This window comes from Syngnathoides biaculeatus, chromosome 4 (genome assembly GCF_019802595.1).
Source record: "Syngnathoides biaculeatus isolate LvHL_M chromosome 4, ASM1980259v1, whole genome shotgun sequence".
NCBI lineage: Eukaryota > Metazoa > Chordata > Actinopteri > Syngnathiformes > Syngnathidae > Syngnathoides > Syngnathoides biaculeatus.
Window position 1 is genome coordinate 22,747,216 of NC_084643.1, and position 26,390 is coordinate 22,773,605.

General features: G+C 40.2%; 1 protein-coding gene across 4 annotated transcripts; it reads left to right on the forward strand.

Annotated features, from left to right (window-relative positions):
- Nucleotides 1-24,049, forward strand: specc1la (sperm antigen with calponin homology and coiled-coil domains 1-like a). 4 transcript variants are annotated; one of them, XR_009794633.1, is made up of 16 exons: nt 1-687; nt 4,897-5,059; nt 5,157-5,292; nt 6,220-7,841; nt 9,956-10,163; nt 11,364-11,437; nt 13,076-13,251; nt 13,523-13,686; nt 13,930-14,051; nt 14,276-14,366; nt 16,723-16,812; nt 16,903-17,050; nt 17,183-17,285; nt 18,397-18,513; nt 18,604-19,452; nt 20,072-24,049. XR_009794633.1 is itself a non-coding variant. In XM_061817277.1 (16 exons), the coding sequence occupies exons 1-16, from the start codon at nt 674-676 to the stop codon at nt 20,076-20,078; spliced, it is 3,300 nt and encodes a 1,099-aa protein (XP_061673261.1). In that variant the 5' UTR covers nt 1-673; the 3' UTR covers nt 20,079-24,049. The 4 variants fall into 4 exon arrangements, 3 of the variants coding, with proteins under 3 accessions (XP_061673261.1, XP_061673259.1, XP_061673260.1); XM_061817277.1 differs by having other exon boundaries at nt 18,604-18,668; XM_061817275.1 differs by having other exon boundaries at nt 3-687; nt 18,604-18,663.
- The last annotated feature ends 2,341 nt before the right edge of the window (nt 24,050-26,390 follow it).

Genomic DNA, 26,390 nt, shown 5'->3' on the forward strand with positions numbered 1-26,390 from the left:
ACTAAACTCTGAATTCCTATAAGTTTTTGTCAGTGCATCTTTAATACTGTTAATTTCATCATCGTGCCATAGAATATCTCACGACCCATCTGTGTGGAGTTTGCATGTTCTCCCCATGCCTGGGTGGGTTTTCTCCGGGCACTCCAGTTTCCACATCCCATAAATATGCATTAATTGGAGACTCTAAATTGCCCTTAGGTATGCTTGTGAGTGTGAGTGGTTGTATGTTGATATGTGACTTGCAATTGACCTCTCCGTGGATGTTGCGCAATCCGCGTCACTGACCAATCAGAGGCCAGAGATCTGCATAATCTCGGACTCAAATCTCGGACAACGCTGGCTGGATGGTCCAGTATAGCTTCTGTTGGCGTTTTATCGCGTATTTGGGTTCTTTAACAATAGATATGGTTAAGAGGTGTAGTCACGGACTTTATAATAGTGACGACAGGTATCCTGAAAGGCTAGCTGGTGGAGTTCAATTCGTACCCTTTCCAAAACCGAAGACCCAGTACGAAAAATATCTTTGATGGATCAAACTTTGTGTAAGACCGCATCATCAACTGAATCCATCTAAAACCAACCGGAACAGAAGACCAAGTACGAAAAATGTCTTTGATGGATAAAACTTTGAGGAAGACCGCATGATCAACTGAATCCATCAACCGGAACAGATATGTTTGCACGAAGGTAAACCCTAAATTTGATTTTCAATACATGTCTCATATAAATGAATTAGCAGTTCTTCGCTTGCATAACATAGCTAAGTGTGAATGATTGACACAGTTGATCTGTGTTGAGCGATATTTTGCGATGATCTGACTGCACAAACGTGTCTCTGTTCGGCGCTCCCGAGCGAAGCTAAACCGGACCTTGTTTGTTTGCACGAAGGTATGCCGTATATTTGATTTTCAATACATGTCTCATATAAATGAATTAGCAGTTCTTCGCTTGCATAATATAGCTACGTGTGAATGATTGTCACACTTGATCTGTGTTGAGCGATATTTTGCGATGATCTGACTGCACAAACATGTCCCATTGTTCGCGGCTAATTAGCTAACCTAAACCGGACTAGCAGTCCTAAAAGCCTTCGACGTGCACCGAGACACCAAGACTGAAGGAAGTATGTTAGAGTAGTGATTGTGGTACTCTGTCAGGACTTGCATAGGTTCGGCATTAATTCAAGAATAATTATTGAGGGGAGCGCGTGACGTTACACAAAGAAAACGAGAGAAACAACTCATAAATCAAGCCTCGCCTTCTTTTCCTTCATACGGTGGTTCACAAACGGCTATACAGATACATATACAGATTCTGCACACAAGTGTGATATGTAATACGAAAATAGGAAACTGTCAATGACGAATTCGTCTTTGGGTTATAATATATTATATTATGTGGCTTCTCGGTCTTCCTCTGACTCTGGAAAGATCTCACGCTTTCTCCGTCGATATGCATGTAAATACCATTGAAATACCCCTCGCTGAAATACTTGAACCCTGCTGTCTGCGTTTCAACGATATTTCACTGTTAGCTAAGAATACGAGTGAGAAATCAGCCGGTAAATCGGACAGTTTTGCTCTATTCCTTTCTTGCTGCGCCGATATTTTTCCCAATTGTTTGTCTGACGTCAGCGCACGTGGCGTGACGTCACTTCAGGAGGCGTGGTTAAGTGCCCTGTACGGAGGGGTCAATTGGCTGGCAACCAAGGGTGAACCCCACCTCCTGATCAATGATAGCTGAGATAAGCTCCAGCACTCCCGTGACCATTTGTGTGGATAAGCAGCACAGATAATTGAGTGAGGGCTATTGGTACTCACTCCAAGCAAGCACAGAAGCAACTTGTGTCTTTGTCCACTACTGGTCCCCAACTAAGACAAAGGGACCCATTTTCATTATCAATGTAAATCTGGCATGATGGACTGTGTGCCAGGGTCTGGTTGGACCGTCCGTCCGTCCATCCGTCCGTCCCTCAGAGCCATTTATCTTCACAAGGGTCGTGGAGTGCTGGAGCCCATCCCAGCTTTCAACGGGCAGGAGGCAGAGTACACCCTGAACTGGTTGCCAGCCAATTGCAGGGCACATAGAGGCAAACAACCAGTTGCACTCACAATCACACCTAGGACCAATTCAGAGTCACCAATTAGTGCATGTTTTTTGTATGTGGGAGGAAACCGAAGTGCCCAGAGAAAACCCACGCAGGCACAAGGAGAACACGCAAATGTCATACAGGCAGTGCTGAGATTCGAATCCCGTTCCTCAGAACTGTGAGGCTAATGCTCTGACCAGTTGCACCACCAAGCTGCCCCGTTGAAAATGTGTTTTTCTTGATTAATAGGATCACCGTTTTAAAATTGCCTTTTATGTTTACTTGGGATGCATTTGTCTAATATTCACAACCGTTCAATGATCTCTCAATGATGTATTTTCACTCTGCAGCGCTTGTTTCACTGGATTGTCCAGATTGCTGCAGACTGGTCTGCTAAATTTATTGGAAAATCAAAAGCATAGCACAAATGTTAAAATTAAAAAAAAACTACACGAGACATCTTTTAGGTCACCTTAGCAAAATGGGAGGAATTTCGTATTTTGCTGTGTTATATGGGGAATTCCAGTTTCCCACATGGATCCTTTTCCCTGGTGGATTTCAAGGATTCAAAACTCGTCTCATTTCAACTCACTTCATCCCAATATTGATCTTATCTTTTGTATGCTAGTTGTTAATGTTTTTTTTTGTCTAATAGTGATTATAAAATTAGTTTTTAACAAGTTTTACATCATTTGCATGTGCAAAGCTGGGGATATAACTTTTGACTGTAACATCAAAACAAAAGTTTATACAGTTAGGTACAGATGTTTTGGGATTTTTATGATTTTTCCACAATACACAGACACAGCCACAATGGATTTGAATTCAAAAGTAATTTCTATTATACTTTATATACAGTAGGGGAGGGGTGCTCAATCTGTCAATTGTGAGGCAGTTTTGGCCAATCGCGTGACGGCATGTCAAAAAAAAAATAAGACGTCAGCCTATCATCCATCTCGTCGCTTGATTCAGGTGTGGCAGATACTTCGATCGAACGCAGATAAAGGCACGTTCTAGCAAGCTGGCCTCCTATTTACGGTCTCTTTTTTTTTTTTTTTTTTCTTTATCCATGGCAGTCGCGGCGATTTATATTTTCTCTTCCTGTCATTGTAGTACAAATTCTTTGTCTCATCTGTCAGACAGCAGGCTAACTACTGCTACGCAACTCTTGACTTTTTTTTTTTTTTTTTTACAGACCAGTCCTTCCAGCTGAGCTACTGCTACTCCAATTTTTATATCTACTTGTCTATTTTATTCAGTACACAGTTGATCACCTCGAGGCCCATCCCAAGATGTTAGATAATCCGTACTGTTCTTTGCAACCGTATTTTTATTCGAACTTAAATGCAATTTTGTCAAGGGGACTGTACTTTTAATTGACTTGAGTATTTCTTCAAACACACTTTGGTTGTTTTATTTCTAATTTATTGTAATGTATGAGGAAAAATAATTGAAAATTCTGCCTTCGTCCATAACTGTGTAACTTTAAATAGACACCTGGGACGTAAAAGCAAACATGGAGTAGAAATTGAATAACAGTGCTGCATTTGAATTGTCTGTCCCATGAGGTGACAAGGATTGTTTCCTCTGTTTGCACTGTAATCCCATACTCAATTGTCAACAATATGGTGCTGTGTGACTTGTCAAGTATTTAGTGTCAGCAAGAGTTGAGCAATGTTTGCATGCATTATAAATCCGGCAGTATTCCTCATTTTCGTTTTGTTTATGCCACATGTGAAGTTCTGTATGTTTAACTAGAGATGCTTCATGTTTTCTTTCTTCAGAATTCCAATTTTGTTTCATTTTGTTTGCATGAGCCATGACTCCGAGATAACGTCCAGTCAATGAGTCTTTACTGTTTATTAAACAGTTCAAGTTGGTCACACAGTCTACTTTACCAAAAAAAAAAATAATAATAATAATAATTCTACCAAAACAGAAGACCACAGAGTCAGAGATTGATTGTTTTGGGGCTTCCTGTGTAAAATAAATCACTTGCACACACTTTTTCCTTTTAAAGAGGCTTTGTGCAAAAATACATCCAAGTTTATGTGAAAACACTTAGGCTTTGCTTCCAGCTGTGTCCCTTTTCTGGCTGCTGTGGCATCAAATGAAGTTCTCCTCAGACATTATGATACTCCCGGCATTTATTTTGTTCGCTTTCATTTTTTTAAACGTTCATGTATTACAGTATTTCCAGTTTAATACTGCTCATCATTTGCTGTAATTTGGCAATGTTAAACATTACACAACCTTCCTCTAGGAAGGTTTCTTTTTCCTTCAACTAAGATCATCTTTTTGTCAATATCCAATTTTTTTTTCCTGTAAATGCTTCATAAAAAAAATTACAGTTTGTGTATTCTTAATATTCACATTGCTCATATATTACATCAGTTTCTGTGACCCTCACTGACTTGGACTTTTGCAAACACATGAGAGCCATCTTCTAGAGTTGTGCAGATTTGAAACATTTAACTTTCCAGTTAGGTGTGTCGTCTTCTGTCTTGAATCCACCAACTTTATTTTAGTCTAGTTTCAAGACTTGGCAGACATCAGACATCAGAACTCAAAAGTGTTTGTAGATCAGATTTTGTTTTTTATTCCAAAAAAATAATCATTACAGGGAAAAGAGCATATTTGTCTAGTGATCAGGTTAGAGAACACTTCAATAGAGCCCTGCTCTCACTTATTTTTTTTCATCATGTTATAGGAATATCTTCTTTGGAAAGAATTGTCCTATGGAAAAAATCAGCGACAGCCCTATATTCTGACATGCATTACCTTTCTCCTCCCTCCTGTGTGTGTAGACTGCACCGTAAATGTTTCAGCACCAGAGACCTCAGTATGAAGAAGTCAGTCCGGCCCTCGGTGAGTAAAGTGAGTGCTGATCGAGGGAAGGCAGAAGTCACAGCTAGCATTGGCACTGGGAAGATAGCAGCTAAGACCAACAGTGCTGCACCACTGTCAAAGGTAAAAGGCCTCATCTTGCGTTATGACAGCTGTTTTGTGGTTTGTATCAAATTATTACAGGATTCTTATGATTTTGTTTTTACGGCTGTGCTCTCAGGTGAAAAGCAACGATGATCTTTTAGCAGCAATGGCTGGAGGGAATCCTGTGTCAAGTAATGCTGTCAGCAAAACTAAGAGGAGTGCCTCAATTGGGACGACTGCTAACACTGGTGACAAGCAAAAAGCAGCTGCGGGTGTGTATAATATCTGATGAAGAGTCAATAGCAGATTGTTTACTGCTCTCTTATGTTGCACAGTGATTGGCTGTCTTATGGTCTTCATCATATTTATCCTCTTTGCCCTTTCGTGGGGACTTTACAAAAACTTATAGTGGAGTGGAAGTACAGGAGGAAAAATAATGACGATTCTAAGTGATGATGATTGTAATGGCTGATGATAGACATTTTGCCACATTGACTGGAGGGGCCCCTAAGTGAGATTTTACTACTTTTCATTATGGGCCACTTCATAGTTATTATAGCTTTGTCATATTGCTGTTCATCACAGTAAGGAGGGGGGCGAGGTTGTTGGGGGGTTGGAGGCAACAGTACATTGGTTTTATGGTCATGTTAGGTGCACATTGTGTAAAGTAAGGATATAATTCAAATCAAACTGCTTTTCTTTTGTGTGAACTGACAGAGTTAATGACATTTAAAATGAATGAATCTGATACAAAATTTTATTTTTAGGAATGTGCAGCATCAACAGTTTGATTTTTGTTCTGGGAAAGTAATGATAGAAACCGGATCAACAGTGTTACTATTATTATATTACACAATTGTATCTTCATTTAATTAGCATTTTTGAACAAAAATAAAAAAAATAAATTACAGTACATGGAAGATTGCACAGAGCGATGGTTCTGGCATGTGGGCCTTGAGTTTGACACTTTCAATTTAGATGGTCACTAAAAGGGTGTCTCATGAGATCTTATGTAGGGTCATGGAAAATTGTAGTCAATCTCTTACACTACTTTTATTTTAGGGATGTATATTTTCCCTGAAAATGTGGGGTGGTTGACTGGAGATTCCAGTATACAATGATCTTTTTCCATTTTTATCGTTTTTGTTTTGGGAAAAATGTAAGAATAACAATAGATATATATTTTGTCTCTGATTAAGGTTCTTTAACCAAGCGTATGACATCATCAACTACAAAAGAGCCAAATTCTTCACGAGATCGTCTTCGGACATCAAGGGCGTCAGCTAATAAGAAGCAGCTGGTCTCAGCGACAGCAGCAGGAGATGCGTCCTCAGGGAAGCGCTCTCGCAGCCAGATCCTGACGGAGTCCGAGAGCCGTATGAGCAAGTCGAAATCAGATGGCCAGATTAGCGATAAGGTGGCATTGGAGACTAAAGTTAATGACCTGCTAGGTCTTGCTAAGAGCAAAGATGTGGAGATTCTACACCTTCGCAGTGAACTGAGAGACATGAGGGTCCAGCTAGGCATGGAAGGGAAGGACTCACCACAGGAAGAAGCAGAGGAGGAGGAGAAGCCGCATGTCTCAGCCATCACAGCAGCTGACGTCGAGTCTACTCTGCTTCTTTTACAAGAGCAGAACCAGGCCATCAGAGAGGAGCTCAATCTGCTGAAGAGTGAGAATCGAATGCTCAAGGATCGTCTCAATGCACTGGGTTTCTCTCTGGAGCAGAGGCTGGATGGCTCTGACAAGCTCTTCAATTACACATCCCTGAGCCCGGAGTTGGCAGCAGGTGGTGGGCAGAGCGAAGGTGGAGCCACCCTGACCTCCTCAGTGGAGGGGTCCGCCCCCGGTTCCTTAGAAGATCTCCTCACTGGTCACCAGCATGGCGGTTCAGCAGACAATCTTGACAGCGAATCGAGTGAGGTCTATCAGGCCGTGACCTCCAGCGATGATGCGCTGGATGCCCCCTCTGGAGCATCCTCATCCTCTGAATGCGAGTCTGCTCCAAGTAGAGAGCGTTCACGGAGGGGCAGCAGTGGGAATGCCAGCGAGGTGTCAGTTGCCTGTCTTACGGAGCGCATCCAGCAGATGGAAGAGAATCAGCACAGCACAGCTGAGGAGCTGCAGGCCACATTGCAGGAGCTGGCCGATCTGCAGCAAATCACCCAAGAGTTGAATGGGGAGAATGAGCGGCTCGGCGAGGAGAAGGTCATCCTCATGGACTCGTTGTGCCAGCAGAGCGACAAGCTGGAGCTCTACGGCCGACAGATTGAGTACCTGCGTTCCTTGCTAGATGAGCATCATATCACATACGTACTCGAGGAGGACATCAAGAGTGGCCGTTACATGGAGCTGGAGCAGCGCTACGCCGACCTGGCAGATAATGCTCGCTTTGAGAGAGAGCAGTTGCTAGGGGTGCAACAGCACTTGTCCAACACTTTAAAGATGGCAGAGCAGGATAATGCTGAAGCCCAAGAGGTAATCGGAGCCCTCAAAGAGAGGAACCACCAAATGGAGCGAGTCATGGACTCGGAAAGACAAGATCGGGCAGCCATGGCTGCTGCGCTTGACGAATATAAAGCGGCAGTGAGCAGCGACCAAGCAGAGCTGAGCCGTTGCCGAGCCCAGTTGGATCAGGAGAGGGAGAGGGTTGCTGAGCTTTACTCTCTTCATACAGCGGGGGACAAGAATGACATCTGCCAGCTTTTGGAAGGTGCGCGACTAGGGAAGGAGGAGGCGGAGGCCAAGGCTGCAAAGTCCCAGGATGAATTGGAACAAGCTCACACTGACCTTGCCCTACTGCAGGACACTCTCACTAAGGTCAGTTTGGGACAGAGGCTATGTTTGTGGTGCTTTAATGATTGGTATGACTAAGGCTATGTTCACACTGCAGATCATTTCCTTTTTTTTTTTTCATGGCAATGTGAAAGAACAGTACCATTCACAGGGCATGCAGCCGACCTAGACATCATCAAAAGGTGTCAAACCTCACATTTGCTCGACAATAAAGACGTACCACAAAATCCTTGAAATCACTACAAATACAGTGAAGAAAATTAGTATTCGAACACCCTGCAAAATGGCAAGTTCTCCCACTTAGAAATCATGGAGGGGTCTGAAATTTTCATCGTAGGTGCATGTCCACTGTGAGAGAGATAATCTAAAAAGAAAAATCCAGAAATCACAATCTATGATTTTTTTTTTAACGATTTATTTGTGTGATACAGCTGCAAATAAGTATTTGAACACCTGAGAAAACCAATGTTAATATTTGGTACAGTAGCCTTTGCAATCACAGAGGTCAATCGTTTCCTGTAGTTGTTTACTAGGTTTGCACACACTGCGGGAGGGATTTTGGCCCACTCCTCCACACAGATCTTCTCGAGATCAGACAGGTTTCTGGGCTGTTGCTGAGAAACACAGAGTTTCAGCTCCCTCCAAAGATTTTCTATTGGGTTTAAGTCTGGAGACTGGTGTGGCCGGACCAGAACCTTGATATGCTTCTTACGGAGCCACTCCTTGGTTTTCCTGGCTGTGTGCTTCAAGTTGAAAGACCCAGCCACGAGGTTGTTCCCCAAAATCTCACAATACATGGCTGCGGTCATCCTTTCCTTAATACAGTGCAGTCGTCGTGTCCCATGTGCAGAAAAACACCCCGAAAGCATGATACTACCACCCCCATGCTTCACAGTAGGGATAGTGGTCTTGGGCTGGAACTCATCATTCATCTTCCTCTAAACACTTAGTGGAATTATGACCAAAAAGTTCAATTTTGGTCTCATCTGACCACAAAACCTTCTCCCATGACTCCTCTGTGCCTAAATGGTCATTGGCAAACTTAAGACGGGCCTTGACATGTGCTGAGTTAAGCAGGGGAACCTTCGGTGGCATGCATGATTTCAAACCATGATGTCTTAGTGTATTACCAACAGTCACCTTGGAAACGTTGGTCCCAGCTCCTTTCCGGTCATTGACCAAGTTCTGTCTGTAGTCCTGGGTTGATTCCTCACCTTTCTCAGGATCATTGAGACCCCACGAGGGGATATCTTGCATGGGGCTCCACTCCGATTGAGATTGACCATCATGTTTAACTTCTTCCATTTTCTAATGATTGCTCTAACAGTGGACCTTTTTTCACCAAGCTGCTTGGCTATTTCTCCGTAGCCCTCTCCAGCCGTGTGGAGTTGTACAATTTTATCTCTGGTGTCTTTGGACAGCTCTTTGGTCTCGGCCATGTTACAAGTTTGAGTCTTACCGATTGTATGGGGTGGACAGGTGTCTTTATGCAGCTCACGACCTCACACAGGTGCATCTGATTTCAGGATAATACATGGAGTGGAGGTGGACATTTAAAGGCGGACTAACCGGTCTTTGTGGGTCAGAATTGTAGCTGATAGACAGGTGTTCCAATACTTATTTGCAGCTGTATCACACAAATAAAATCATACATTCTGATTTCTGAATTTTTCTTTTTAGATTATCTCCCTCACAGTGGATATGTACCTATGATGAAAATTTCAGACCCCTCCATTATTTCTAAGTGGGAGAGCTTGCCATATAGCTGGGTGTTCAAATACTTATTTTCTTCACTGTATGTCATGATGAGATCTGCGCGAGGGGCGGTATCTACTTCCCTAAACACGCCACCTTGCTGATGTGAGCAAGCGCAACGTGACATCCAGTTTTGTTCGCATGTGTGTGCCGTCATAGATGTTTTCCATCCACAATAGCAGGCGCATTTGTTTTTGAAACGTGAATGACTATATAAAAAGATTGCATTTATCAAAAAAATCAGAATTGGACATCATGCCCTGCAGTGTGAACATAGTCTTAAAGTCGTGCCAAGAAAATACCCTTGTTTTACTTTGTGATACTGTGTACCATCTGCATTGTTGATATTTTAATGAGTGAAGTCCGTTGTTGTGGGCGAGCAGCTTGACAGGGAATACAGAGACTTCCAACAGCAGGTGCAGCAGCAGATGGCTGAGCAAGCGCATGTGCTGGAGAAACAACGTGTGGAGCTGCAGGAGAAGGGCACGGAGATCGTCGACATGAAGGAAACCATATTTGAGCTGGAAGACGAAGTTGAGCAGCACCGAGCTCTAAAGCTGCATGACAACCTTATCATCACCGACCTAGAGAGTAAGCTGCACATGTGGGAATAGCAACATATTTCTTTTCATTTGCTTTAGATTTGAAACAATCTGCTTTTTGTATTAATGTTCAAGCCAAGTACTACGTTATCCTTGACAGTGAGTGCGTGCTGTTGATTTCAGAAATGGCTGCTTGCCATTATGTGAAAAGTACAGTACATGGTCTTTTAAGTTGGAAGTGTTTGGCCTTCTACTGAGCGATAGTCAAGTAGTAAAATTAAAAAGTGTGACACAAGTGTGATTTCATATAAAAGAGACAAGCCCCCCGCCCCCAATTTTTTTTTCTCCATAGCATGCTGTCCATGGTTTTTAAAGTGGCCAGAATAAAACTAAAAAAATGCATTCATTGACCCTAAAACACAGTTTGTCACTGGATGAAAGGACTAAACACATAAACCAATGTTTCTACAAATATAGTACAAGGTTTAATGTGGGCATAATGGAGTCCTAGAGCTAGAGAGGGAGCTATACACACTAACAGATTATAAGAACCATTAATGAGTGAAAAAAATCATTTGAGGTCAAAAGACCAAATACAGGAAGAGGTTATGAACCAAACTGCTGTTTGTCATTTCATTTTTGCTGTGAGAGCAAATACTTTTAAGATGAAATGAGGAGGGGATGAGCTGCACTGTCTCTATCTGCAAAAATGAAAACTGAAAATCTGGAAGTAATTTACTAAGTTTCTATCAAGTGTATTATACTGTCTGTCAGGGCCAAGCATGTGGTTGAAGGTTGTCGACAGAACACTCGACGACACCCAGGGTATTGTTTGTGTAAATAGGAAGCTTGTGGCTAAGAAGAGATAAGGGGGGGTCCGATTATATGAGCTGGGCTGAAATCGTCGCTAAATTCCGGGGTTAACTACAATTGAGCAAGACTATGGAGTGGGCCTTTCCTCTTGACAAATAGTTTTAATGGTACACACACTGAACTGTGACATTAACAGCTATGCGCTTACACACAGTCACGTTAACTCTCGCACTGATAAACCATAATGTTACTCACACAATCAAAAAGAATTTGTTTCTCTGATAATGTACTGTTCATTGTAAATATATATATTTTAAAAGGATCCCATGCGGTAACACATCACTTTCAACACATCACAACACAACACACTTGTGTCCTGCAAATCTGGTTTTGTCTGTGACCAGCTCAATGTATCTTCTGACGCTTTCTTTTACAGACGCCGTAAAGAAGCTTCAGGATCAGAAACATGACATGGAGAGAGAGATAAAGATCCTTCATCGCAGACTTAGGGTAAGTCGGCCGAGTGCATTGACTTGCTGTCAAAATGGCAAATGGTGACAGGACAGTTATTTTCATCGAGCAAAACATTAAGTTTTCCCCAGTCAAAATTGTGCAATAATAATGTTGTGCTATCATGACAATAAAATTACACAATACTGAAAAAAGTCATGATTCATGCCAATAAATGTGTGATGATATGAGTGTAATGTTGGGATTGTTGAAGAGGTAATTAACCATTTAAACGTGAGTTTCACAAACACTGTTATACTCTGTTTTGGGCTTATCATCATCAGAATGAGTGATGTGATGGGACAAATATTATCTTTTTTGACATGCCAAAATATTTTCCTACTGTTAAATTTGTTTTACAGATCTAATATTACTCAATGAGTATGAATAAAGAAGAACACTGGATGTGCAACTACTCTTTCAGATTGTTGTGTTTAGAATTTATTCCTTTATTATCATGGCAATCATTGAAAAAACATGACTTTATTGTCATTTTAAATGCACGTTTGTTTTTTTTTTTAATTTTGACTTTTCCCTTGTTTTTTTTCTATTGACTTGAGAATCTGGAATCCAATAAATTAATGAATTTGTTTAAATACAACAATTTATTAAATGTAGAGTGCAGTTTTCAAACTGCAAGCAAGATTTGCTAGGAGCCTCACTTCACTCGTATCTTCCTGCACCCTTATGTCTCAATGTCACTTACTAACATAAATGTTACATCTAGTTACCCTGGTTTTGTCTCGGGATTATTTTAATAGTCTACCCTCATGTCTTAATAGTCTACTCTCATGTCATAAAGACACTTTTAACATACAACTGAAAAAACGTGTTTTAAAAAAATAACAACTCCAAAGTCTACGTTTACCATATGTTCCACATGGTGCTTATTACTTAAAATACTGTACTATGCTGCATGGTCTTTCTCTGTGCTCCAGTTTTATCCTGCAACTAAAAACATGCAAGTTTAAGTTCCAGTCAGTGTCAATGAGATTCAGTTGCGATGTGGTTGCTCTCCTTTGCTCCTCAGAGATGAGTTACATGTAAAGAGTGAATTTGCCTTACATAGTAAAAACTTCAAGTACCTTTAGCGTTACCTTTACCAATACCTGCACTGTAAATTTAACACTTATGTCACTCATTAATAAAGTGTCATGTAAATAATGTAAATAATCTTCAGCAAAACAGATTTTGTTTGTATTATCATTAGAGTATGACAAAAGATTTGGTGATTGGCAGACTTTATAGCAAGGAACAGGGCCTTAGCTGTATAGCAAACTTATTTGAAATTGTATTTAAAAATATAATGTACTGTACATGTGTTGTCAAGTGCTATTTTTAAACTAAACAATATTTTTAGTTCTTAACTTTTATGAGTGGGTCACGACTTTATGATGAAGGGTGATAACAGTTTAACCATCACTACACAATGTGGGGAAACAGGTCAAGCAGCAACTTGTGACATGCACTTTCTGTGCAACTTAGTAGTCATCTTTTGAAAAGCATGTCAACCTGCATTTTCTGCAGCAGATTAAGCACCTTGAGTTTTGGAGCTGTTATAGGTTCATTTACAGATTTATCTGCATTATTATTTACAGTACGGCTAAATGATGTTACATTGTACTTGATGCTGCACAGGAGGAGTCATTGGAGTGGCGTCAGTTCCAAGCAGACCTGCAGACAGCTGTCGTCATTGCAAATGATATCAAATCTGAAGCACAGGAGGAGATTGGAGACCTGCGGCGCCGACTGCAGGAGGCTTTGGAGAAGAATGACAAGCTGAGCAAGGAGCTGGATGAGGTCAAGAGCCGCAAGTAAGCCAAACAAACAGTTTGGACACATTTGGGCTTCTTAGGTTTGCAGCTTCCTTTTGGTGACATCATCATACAGCATGTCCCTTAACAACAATATATTAGGGTTAATAGATTTTGTATGGTGATCATTGTGGCAGGATATGCTAATTTGCCTTCCCATGCTTTAAATATTGAAGTCCATATTTTCCGAATATGCTGTTGATATTTTTGATATTGATATTTAATCCTCTATAATTTCAGTCCCCCATCCTGTATAATTTCATTCCCCCAGGCAAGAGGAGGAGAGAGGGAGAGTATATAACTACATGAATGCAGTGGAGAGGGACCTGGCAGCGCTCAGACAGGGCATGGGTCTCAGTCGGCGATCTTCCACCTCCTCTGAGCCGTCACCAACTGTCAAAACACTCATCAAAAGCTTTGATAGTGCCTCACAAGGTATATACGGCAACACAATTTGATTTCACTTTTGTTCTCTCAATGTATCTTCATCTGTTCTCGCTCTACAAATCTACATTTTTGGTACGAGGGACTGCTTTTCAAAAACATTTTCTTCTGTAGAAATGTACCGGTACCTATAATTGACGATTCACTTTTACATTCTGGAGTTTATTCCACTCACATTATCAACCACATTTAAACAGAGCTCCTTGTAACTCATTCTGTTCTTGTGACTTGAAGCTCCACCACCTTCCAATTCTGCCACTGTGACTGCAACAGCACCAGCCACCCCCCTACCACGCACCCCTCTTAGTCCCAGTCCAATGAAGACACCTCCGGCTGCTGCTGTCTCACCTATACAAGTATGGGATAAAAAGTTTTTTAGCTCTCTTTTGTATTCTGTAAACAAAACTGAAAGCCCAGTCTGAACACTTGAGTACTGGCTATAGAAGAAATGTGATTCATTTTGTTTCCACTTGTTATTATACTGCTTAATGATGAACGGGCTTTCTTTCCTAGTTTTCCTAACGCTTAGTTTTGGGTTGTGAATATTGTAGAGCACGCAATTTGACTTTTTCTCTTTCAGAGGCACTCAGTATCCACGTCTCTGTCAGCTGCCAAGCCGCTCTCCTCCTTCAGTGACAAGAGGACCACCTATTCGGACATCTCCATGTCATGTCAGGCAGTCAACACTAAAATATTCCCACATTTTGTGTATCTGTTGCTTTCAAAAGATGATCGCCCTGTGATGTTCTGTAGTCTCGTTCAAACCTGCAGGAATAAAAGTAACACAACAAATAATTATTGTACCCAACTGGCTGCTGTGAAAAGTTAAACTAAATTAAGAGGAAAAGGCATCTTGGTTTGCCATTGCAAGGCATTGAATAACTCATAATATTAATAGTATTACTGAACAGCTTGCATGGAGAAATGAGTCGTTACTTAAAAAACAACAACAAAAATGAAGCTTTCTGATAAGGTGCTCCCATGATGTTTTCATTTTCCCTCCAGTAGCCAAATCTTGTGTAAACAAAAATGACACTGTCCATGTCATTAGTGATTTGATGTTTCCCCCTTTTGTATATCATGCAATACAGTATGTGTCATCTGTGTTCCCATGGTCAGAGTAGCCTGACATATTGGGAATGTGATTTTAAAACAGCTCCATGCAATATTTAAATATTGCTAATTTCTATTTGGTGAAAACACTGCACATTCTAACTGTGTCAGCACAGCCTGTTTTCACATCAAGTAGTACTGTAGTTTTGCAGCGGGACTTCCCTCTAAGTGCCGTGAAAAAGTATTCGCCCCCTACCTGTATTATTGTATTTATTTATTTATTTGTTTTTTTTGGATAGCTATCTCACACCAAGGTTTTAAATCCTCAAACCAATTTTATGTCACTCAGAGACAACGCAAAAAAATACAAAATGCAGTTTTCAAATGACTTCACTTTATTAGGGCACAAAAAAAATCCAAACCTTTCTGGCCCTGTGTGAAAAAGTATTTGCCCGAACTTAATAACAGGTTTTGATATACAACAATAACTGAAATAGAGTGTTTGCAATATTTGGTGGTAGGTCTTTCACATCGCTCTGGAGGAATTTGTCCCATTCTTCTTTGCAGGATTGTTTCAACTCCGACATTTTGGAGGGTTTTCTTGCATGAACTGCCTGTTTAATGTCACACCACAGCATCTCAATTGGATTTAAATACGTACTTTGACTTGTCCACTCCAAAACCTTAACTTTGTTGGGTTTTTTTTAGCTATTCTGAGGTGGACTTGCAGATGTGTTTCAGATTGTTTTCCTGATGCATGATCCAAGAGCGCTTGAGTTTGAGGGCACGTACTGATACCCGGAGGTTCTCCTTCAGGATTTTTTGGTACACAGCTGAATTCATTGTTCTATCAATCACCACAAGTCGTCCTGGTCTTGAGGTAGCCAAGCAGCCCCAAACCATCACACTGCCACCACCATGCTTCACTGGTGCCATAATGTTCTTTTTATCAAATGCAGTGCCATTTTTATACAAGGTGTAAAGGGCTGCACACCTTCCAAAAAGGTCAATTTTATATTTGTCAGTTCACGGAAGGTTTCTCCAAAAGTCTAAAGGACCATCAAGATGCTTTTTGGCAAATGTGAAACGAGCCTTTGTATTCCTTACTGACAGCAGGGGTTTTCACCTGGGAACTCTCCCATGGATGCCATTTTTGGACAGTGTCTTTCATATGGTAGAGTCATGAACACTGACCTTAATTGAGCCAAGCGAAGCCTGCAGGTCTTTAGATGTTGTTCGAGGTTCTTTTGTGACCTCCTGGATTAGTCATTGTCGCACTCTTTGAGTAATTTTAGTTGGTCGTCCACTCCTGGGAAGGTTTGTCACTTGTCCCAGTTTTCTTGATTTTTGGACAATGGCTCTGACAGTGGTTTGCTGGAGCCCCAAAGCCTTGGAAATTACTTTTTTTTTCCAATTTCTTCTTGAATTTCTTTGGATCTTGGCTTGATGCATGGGTTCTTGAGATCTTGTAGCCTACTTCACCTTCTCTGACAGATTCTCTTTAAGTGATTTATTGATTCAACAAGTATGGAGGTAATTCGGTTTGGGTGTGGCTTGTGAAATAGAACTCATCTTTACCAAATTTGTGGTTAGTCACAGTGACTGTGATTTAACAGGGCGTAGAGAGGGACGGAGCAATTACCTTTTCACAGAGGGTCAAAGAGGTTTGGATTTTTTGGGGTGGTTTAATACATAGAATTGTCTTTTGAAAACTGGATTTTGTATTTCCTTGGGTTGTCTCTGGGTGATATTAAAACTGGTTTGATAAAAATGTTAGAGAGGTACAATGAACTGCTACATCCTTTTGACTTTACACAGTTTGTACATGTACCTGGGCAAATGCCTCACTTTGATTTGGGCTAGTACTAGTAGGTACCGCTTGTTGGTATTCTTTACATTCAGTTGCATTTGAAGGTGACTCTTCATTGAGCTCTTAAGAACTGTTATGTAAATAGTATAGTAATGTGTTTACAGCGGAGCACCTTCTCAGAGGAGCACCGGCTAATCGACCACCTTCTGTCCTCCAGAGGGTTTCCAACATGGATTCCACCAAGACCATTTCAGGTAAGGTCATGTATTTAGAAGGGACACATTAACCATCTTGCAAGTGTACACTTTGCAGGAATCAATTGTCTTTTCTTCCATGTCCTTAAGTAGTGTCCCGCAGGAGTAGTGAAGAGATAAAGAGGGACATGGCAGCCCAAGATGGGACCACCTCATCCTCACTGATGGCCATGAGTGCCTCGTCCTCCTCCTCCTCTCCAACGGCCTCCGTCACTCCCACGACACGCAGCCGTCTAAGGTGCACCCTTTTTAACTGCAACAAATCAGCCATTTGTATTTGGTAAATGGGTTTGATTGTGGTATATTAACTAAACAAAAAAGCACACGCAAGCACACATAAATAAATGTCTGTTGTTTTTCACTGTTAAAGAGAGGAACGAAAGGACCCACTGTCTGCACTGGCCAGAGAGTATGGAGGCTCCAAGAGAAACGCCCTGCTCAAGTGGTGCCAGAAGAAAACTGAGGGTTATCAAGTAGGTTACCCTTCCAAAACCAGTGGATGTCATTTAAGAATGAATATTTGGGATATGTTTTGAAATGCTCGTCGGAATTCAGGAATCGTGAAAATGTATTTTTTTTTTTTTTTTTTTTTTTTTTTTTTTTTTTAGTGGCAAATCACAAAACTGCTATTTCCAAGTACTTTACATGTAGGGAAGGTTTAGGATCATGTCCTTATAAACACAGAATATGTAAACGGCAAGCTAATCTTTTGAGTCGCTTCCAAAAAAAAAAAACAGGGACACTTAATTCCTACTTATGCAACTGCACGCTCACATTCTCATGCTGAAACAAAAAATGTTGAACTCAGAAGCATTTTTTTCTCATTTGCTTTTATTGAATATATTTTATCAAGTAGAATAGTGAGCAGTCATAACTCAGTGTTGTGCTGTGAGAGAAATAAACCCAGTAGAACAGGAAAAACCCTTACAAGCAGCAAGATGTTTCTCTGCTTCAAAACGGGATCAAAAATGTGTTTAGGGTTTATTTATTGCAAGACATAAGAATTAATGTATTAACTTATGACGTCTACTCTCCAGGAAGTACGTGACGCTAAACACAGTGTCTTGACAAAAATATGACATTTGATACTATCTCAACAAAGGTCCTTGAGATCAGCAAATACTGTATGCTGTTGAATAACAACTGTGTGGTTATTGTCCTTTGAAACTAAGAATAAAGCGAAATGAATGTTTGTATTTTATAAGCCTTTGTTAACCTGATGTGATGGATGAATTTACAAATCCATAAACAGTCGAGAAAATGAGCAGGAAAAAAAACTAAATCCTTGGACTGTGATAGAATTTGCGTTCCGACCCAGCATCTGTTGCCTGTTGAGCTTTGGACTCTTGCTGTAGGCACTCAGGAGAAATACCAAAACATCACGTCCTTCACAAAAATATTTTTTTTCTTCTTTAATGTGCCACACCTTAATATTGCTTGTTTTAATGAAGAAATGTCCGACTCTCATGAAACTATTGCCATGGCAGCATCCACATAATCTTTGCGGGGGCCATCTTGCGTTTCACGTTCCTTGATTTCCTTCATTCCATTTCCTTAATTTTGCTCTGCTGCCACGTGTTCCAGAACATTGACATCACCAATTTCAGCAGTAGTTGGAATGACGGTCTGGCATTCTGTGCTCTGCTCCACACCTACTTGCCAGCCCACATCCCTTATCAAGAGCTGACCAGCCAAGACAAGGCAAGTACTGAAAGGAGGGAAATCCACCCTTACAATCTCCCAAATGCAGAAATAAGCTTGTGTTTTTGTTTTTGTTTTTTTTTTTTACAGAGGAGGAACTTCACCTTGGCATTCCAGGCTGCAGAAAGTGTTGGGATCAAATGCACTTTAGTAAGGTTTGATTCGATGAATATGTTCCTTCTATAAAGAAGCATGAGCCTCTGTCACATCAACTTCATCAACTCAAGCCCACCAGGATGCTTCATTTACGACAGCACTCTAATTTGCTCGAAAGCAGCTCTGTCTTTGAGTAGACCAACGCAAAATGGGGAACTGTGGTCGCGGCTAAGATTTGTACATTTTACAGTCATTGTATGTTGAGGGGAAAAAGTTCCTTCAGTATATGACTGAAAAAAAAATCCTTCAGGGGACTTTTGCTTTGAAGTCACTCACTCTGCATACATGGGATTCTCAGTTTGTACGTATACTTTTTAAATCACTTGTCCTTGATTCGCCATTGTTGTTGTGCTTTATCTGGGAATTACTTAAGGCTTGTAATTGGCTAAAACGTGCTGACTGTTGAAGAGCAGAGCTCCATCTGGTGATTTGGAATGCTGCATTGCCAGAGTGCAATGTTTTTGGGAAAAAAAAAAAAGTTAGGTGAAATTGCTTTTCAATGTTGTTGTTGATGAATGTTGTCTAAAACAATTTTTTCCAACCTTTATTGAGCCAGGGCTCATATTTTACCGTACGTTAGAAAAATCTCATGGCACACCAGCAAACGACTGTCACAAGAATACAGAAATAATGATCATTTTGTTTTGAGTTGCTGTTAAAGGAATACTGGTGCAGTCTAGGCGGAGGCAATTGTGGTGGATACACAGGTTAAAACGACTTTTTGCCCTTCTGTGGAAGAACTTTGCACGGTTCTACCTCGCTGACATAGATAATTAAGCAAAGGTTCGTTGTTTCTCTTACAATGAAGAAAATAAGTATTTGAACACCCTGCTATATTGAAAGTTTTCCCACTTTGAAATCATGGAGGGTTATGAAATTTTCAGGCCATGTTAGAAGTTTGAGTCTTACTGATTGTATGGGGTGGACATGTCTTTATGCAGCTGAAGACCTCACACAGGTGCATCTGATTCAGGATAATACATGGAGTGGAGGTGGACTTTTAAAGGCGGACTAACGGGTCTTTGAGGGTCAGAATTCCAGCTGATAGACAGAGGTTCAAATACTTATTTATCACACAAATAAATAATTACCAAAATCATAAATTGTGATTTCTGGATTTTTCTTTTTAGATTATCTCTCTCAAAGTGGACATGCACCTACGATGAAAATTTCAGACCCATCCATTATTTCTAAGTGGGAGAACTTGGAATATAGCAGGGTGTTCAAATACTTCACTGTAAATAAATAAAACAAAGGATGTCATTTTTTTAAATTTGATCATTTCTTGGAGTCGTATGCAGCGACGGTAGTTGAGGATCAATAGTCTAAACCAACTGGATCCATAATATTCCTAGTTTGACAAAAGACTGACTCCTAACTTTTTCTTTTGTCGCTGTTGCAGGACATAAATGAGATGGTGCACACTGAGAGGCCAGACTGGCAGAGCGTCATGACTTACGTCACAGCTATCTACAAATACTTTGAGACTTGACTAAAGTCTCCTGCTACTGTCTGAGCTGGGCCGCACCTCAAACCCAACATCACAACTGTACCTCACTGGATAGCACCGCCATCACCCCAGTATAGCATCCCCAACATCGTCCTCGGGAGTTTGCGACACTAAGAGGAAACCGCGATCTGAAAAGAAACAAGTATTGCCTGCATGCAGTATCATGAGAACACCTTGAGAAGTGCACCAAGTATGAACTGACTACTGATGTCCAAGAAAAGCGCCTCAGTGCCTTCCGCCTGGATTTTCGTTTTGCAAGAAATCGTCCTCTAAACCTTGCCCAGGTGTTTGATCATTAGCGAGCAACCAAATGAGTTGAAAGGCGCTAATCTTCTCTATTTTGATGGCGAATGCGTTTGAGAAACATCTGTTAAGGATCTGTCACATATCAGTTCAGTTCCAATTCCCTTGATCCTTTGGCTCGAGCTCAGGCAGTTATATTTTGCAGTATTCCCTAAGTTTATGTATGAGAGGATCAAGTGCCTGTGTGATAAACGATGCGATGTCTGGAAAATGTCATCGGATTTAAGAGGAATTCATTTTGAATCTCAGCACTGACCTTGGACATCAGAATTATGGTGATAAAGTGGACGTTTGCCAAGTTGCAGGTTGGTTAATAACGGCAAAAACCAATGATTATTTTCGCCAAATTTCCAGTTAGTTCCCTTCGTTTCTCAGGAATTTCCGTAGAAAATGTCCAGCTCATCCTTGGTTAAAATTCCAGTGGAAAGTTTCCAGAACTTTTCTGTAAATGTGTCTTCTCTTAAGATGAGCAGCCCTTTTGGCAGGGAAGAAAATTCCCACATTAGATGATTGCATAAAATGTAAAAATGAACCATAGCCAGAGGTTTGCCAACTTAGCCACAACACGAAAAGGCAGATATTTGAAAGCTTTTGTCAACGTCACAACCAGAAAGTTTTACTGTTTTCCTTTACTCACTGCTCTCACATTTTGGAAGTAATCATCCAAGAATAGCTCAGTTACAAACACTATCCCTACGATCAACATGTTGGAATTTATTATTATTATTATTTTTGGTTATGTGTTGAACTTCCTACTGTGACTTAACATTATTATCGAGATGCTGAGTACGTTGGTGGCTATTGTACTAGCAACATGACTGCTTGGCTGCTGTCGCACTTGTGCCTCCACATTCATGTTCACTTTATTTATTTGGATGTTTACATTCACTGTATGCTTTTTTTTTTTTATTGTATTTTGTTGTTGAGTACACAGATTTGTTACGTACAAGAGGCTGCACCTACGGAAAGCCATTTGTGCATTTATTTGATATTTTTGGTACCCATCTCCATCCATGTACCAGTAATGAGGAAATTCTACAAGTTAACCCCTAGCGCTTCACTTATAGTGTGCGAATGTCACTATTGCATGGTTTTGCTTCAATGTTATGATGTTGTTGTCCTACTAGTGAGGACTAAGAGTGACAGAGCCCTGAAGCTGCCTTTCAAGACAATAAAAAAACTGTTGGACTTTCTTGATAAGAAGGCTACTAGTGTGACACGTGGCTACTAGGAGGGCCAAGTAGTGATACTAGTGCATCACAGTAGTTTTACGAATCAGGTTTCATTTCATCCTGATGGGCCAAAAGTGGCACTAGTAGTGGAGGAAAAAAGTGACAGGCATTCTATTAGTGTGCTGAAATTTCTTACTGATGAGGACAATGAGAGCACTAGTATTTGAACCTCAAGCATAAGGATATCAAATCCATGCTCAAACCGCTTTCCATGTGCACCTAGTCAGCTGCTTCTGCTTTTTTTTTTTAACTTTCTGCTAATGTCTTGCCTTAACATATTTAGCTTTTGCGAGTGTTGAACTTGACGTTTTGTTTGCCCACAGTGTGGGAAATTGACAATTGTGCCTCTTGAGAAACACTAATAAGGTCTTTTCGCGAGGTAGGTTGAATTTGTGTTTGTGTGGTGTGTGTGTGTGTTACTCTGTGCTGTTTTGCCACATGAAGCTGCCAGCTGGTATCTTAAGTAATGTAGTTGTTTTCATCTTGGATGTGATTGCAAAACTCGTGTCACCCCCATCTGTACAGCTGCATGAGGCATGCATGTGATTTAGCACAAAAAAACCTCAGTGTATGTATAAATGTCTAGTATTTAAGTACACTTGACAGCATCGAGGGTTTATCAGCCAACACTTTTATTGTGTTCTCCTCGATTTCATTGCTGAACTATGTGTTATTATTCCCATTTGGATGATCCGTGGTTTTACAGAACCAATTAAATCCTCCCCCGTTGCTCAACACAGAATGTTTTGTGATCACGCGTGCCCTTACTTGGAACAACTGATTAAATGAGCAAGGACGCTTCCTTCCACCTCCACGTGTTGCAGCCACAAGAGAGAAAAAGAGACAATATATTGTCAATATATTTACAATATATTGCCTTGAATGTGTAATGGCCTTTCCAAGCAGGAAAGCAAATGTGAACAGTCCTTTTGTTTTTTGACTGCATCTGCTTCATCTTCTGCTTTGGTTTACTTGAAAATGCTCTGAGAATTCCACTGAACTGATTTTTTTTTTTTTTTTTTTTTTGAGGATACTCCATGTTGCCTATAAAATCCAATATTTCCATTTCCAGTACATACATTTCTTTAGTGTGGACTCTTATTTTGAAGATACACTGATCATATTTCTTTTAGTGCCTCTTTTTAGTGCACATACTGTAGGTGAGTGTTTGTGTGAGAGAGAGATTAAAAAAATTCAGTACACTGCAAAAGGAGATTTACGTTTTGTGCTTGTACTCAAACAGCAGTTACTGTTTTTTTTTTTTTTTTTTAATCAGTGATGAAGTATGGTTTGTAATGATTTTTCTGTTATATAGATATACAGATTTCAAACATTTGGCAGAAAGTGAGCAGGCGGGACACATCACACTTAATCTCGTTACTTCTCTCAGCAGTGACATCATTAAATCCCGTATCGGTTCCTTTACCAGCCATGTGCACAGTGTATGCTGATGCCATCACTTTGCTTCCACAATGTTTTGAAAATGTATGTTTTTAATCGTGAACGGATCCTATCTCATCCTGTACCACATTTTTCAATTCCCATCATATTGTGCTAAATTGCCTATTGCATCAGCTGTAAGAATCAGTACAGAACATTGGAGGCGGAAATTATTACATTGATCTCCTTCGTCACTATTATGTTTAAGCACATGAACATTGAAATAAAGAGCGTGAAATAGTCATAATTCCATAATTATACATACGCTAATATTTTGAAACATATTGTACTTCAATAACATCTTGACTGTTTTATATAAAATTCCCAAGGGTTGTGTAAGAAGGACAATTAAAAACGAATTCATTTATCAAGTACTTTAGAATCTACTGTGTGAAAATGTATTTTCCATCAACTCAATTTTTTTCTTTTTTTGCAGTTTACCCACTTTGTTGAAGATCATCAAACAAATGTAAATGTCAGACAAATATTACCAATGTGAAAATAAAATGCATTTTAAATGGTTTTATTATGTTAATGAGCAAACAAAAAAATATTCAAAGCAACCTGCCCCTGTGGGGGGGGGATTATTGCCCCCACCCCCACCTTGTTCAATCATGAATCAACTTTGTGGTCCTTTGAGTTCCTTTTTACTGATCTTAGTGGTCAGGATTTTCTTTCCACATTTCTTTACTTTCAATCAAATTTTGAAGTCTTTGTTAATTTTGAATGTGCTCCATGATTCTTGTTTGCCTTTGTTTTTGTTTTTTCATTCCTGCACTAATGCATCTCCACCTTGCCTACAATCAAACGAGGCCATAACTTTTTCACAGGGGGAGGGTTGGTGGCTTTGAGTAGTTACAGAACACTTCCTTAAATAATAAAATCCTCATTTAAAAACTGCATTTCATGTTCCCTTGTCTGATTTATAATTGTTTCATGATCTTAAACATTAAAATGCATGTAACTGTAAAAATAAATCTCATTTTTTTGAGAAGTACGTAAATGCTTTTTCAGAGCACCGCAACTATATATTTCCCCTTGGTACAAAAGTCCATTAAGGAGCCATTTGGAAGAAATATTAATAGAGCCCACTGAAAGACATTAGCCGTTGTAAACTATATGATGTGTTCTATTGTGGTTTGGCGTCCAGAGTGAAAAGCATGTCAACGCTGCTCGTCGGCCGTCTCAGGTGTCACATTTTTAATGTGTGTCATCAAGAAATGGGCCCATATGTTTGCACACAGCAGACTTTTAGCTACTCCTTCATTGAACAGCAAACAGCCGCACGGTGGATGTAGACAGGGGTGTGCCTCTTCTGTTTGAGTAATAATGTATACAGTGTATATATTTATATACAGTGTAATAAAAGTAGGAGTTATTGATCACTGAGAGGAGGAATACTACAAGTATACTATAAGTCAAGATACGCTGTTACCACATCTCACTGATTCCAGTTGAACAAGAGAGGAGACACAGGTAAGTCGTTTTTTAATTACAGAAAGGCAAAGAAATCAACGCCAAGACAGAAGAATGTGGACTTATCAGCATGTACTTTATTCAGAGTCAAGATTTAGTTTAGGGTTTAGGGATCAAAATAACAGACACTTTGAGCTTCCTGAATGATCATCACTTAGTAAATTTAATCTTAAAAAATACACAGCACGGACCAAACTTTGGGATACGTAATATTTGGAGTCTTCATAACAATCAAAGATGTACATGTTGAACAAAACTGTCATGCAGGATTGGATGATTTTAACATCTGCAGATGTACCCAATGGAGTGGCTGAGGGCGTGGTCATATAAACTGTAATGTTATATATTTCATTCAAGGAGTGAACAGATATTTTGTCATAAGAATGTGCATATTTATGTATGTAGTATGTATGAGTGATGTTGTATAGTGCATGACTCATGTAGTGATACACTGTAATACCCTGTATGTTATAAGTAAAATACGTAGTTTATTTCTGAATTTAAAACAATCCATAAGTATGTGATAAATAGCATACATATATACCTGTACCTACAAGTGACTCGATGAAGATATGATTTGTTCACATTAAATTTCTCCCTGACATTCTTCCAGAGGCAGACAAGTTAAGTTTCTAGGTTCGCAATTTTTAATGAAAGTTTTTTTTTTTCTGACATTAGCCATTTGCCTATGACATTTTCCAGAGATGCTTTCTGTTGTTCCGCAACCCGACTGAGGAAAAGTGGTACAGAAAGTGAATGAATGAACGTTGTCAATGTCTGACTGAGAAAACCCATTTTTCTACATTAAGTACTGTATTGTAATTGAAATTGTCTTGACTTGTTACATCAGCTCAAAGATTACAATTTCCAGCGTGAACATTCTCTGTAAATTCTTTATATTGTACATTAATATCTCCTGCGGCTGCAGGATGCCTAAATTTGACAAACTGTGAAAAGTACTTTTGGAAAGAAATTGGTTTTAAAGACTTAAGGCACCCCCTCCGCCAAAAGAAAAAAATGAATGTGTGTCTATCTCAAGTCTTGTTGCCAACGTTGGTAGCATTTCTGACATAAGTAGTTGCGGTGGTAAACCACAGTGAAAGGCACCTACATTTGTTCCCTTCCATTTCCTATGGTCGGCATCTGGTGCTTGTTGCATCTCAGTGCTCAGCAGTCTGAAGCAACTTTGCATGTCTTGGAGCCTACAGGTTTTGTTTTTCTGGCGTAATTCATCATCGGCATTACGAATGCTCTATCAACTATTAAATCTCTAAGACTGCTGAAATATCTACAGTATATAGATAGATAGATAGATAGATAGAGAGATAGAGAGATAGAGAGAGAGAGAGATAGAGAGAGAGAGAGAGAGAGAGAGATAGATAGATAGATAGATAGATAGATAGATAGATAGATAGATAGATAGATAGATAGATAGATAGATAGATAGATAGACATCACACACTCCTCAGCCTTCCTAGTAAGGTCCATTCAGGTGTGCTGGAGAGGGGGATCTCAGATAGAGCAGTGTTGTTTTCGTCCTGGCCGTGGAACAGTGCACCAGCTCTTCAACCTCCTCGGCAGGGTCCTCGAGGGTGCATGAAAGTTCGGCCCAACAGTCTAAATGTGTTTTGTGGACATGGAGAAGGTGTTCGACCATGTCCCTTGGGGAGTCCAGTGGGGGGGTTCTTCTGGAGTATGGGGTGTCAAATCTCCTGATAAGGGCTGTTCAGTCCCTTTTGGCCAATGCCAGAGGATGGGCG

Coding starts and splice junctions, on each gene's coding strand:
- specc1la (XM_061817275.1), top strand. Junction 5,293..6,219: donor CAAGCAAAAAGCAGCTGCGG/GTGTGTATAATA, acceptor TCTCTGATTAAG/GTTCTTTAACCAAGCGTATG. Junction 18,664..20,071: donor TTGGGATCAAATGCACTTTA/GTAAGGTTTGAT, acceptor TCGCTGTTGCAG/GACATAAATGAGATGGTGCA.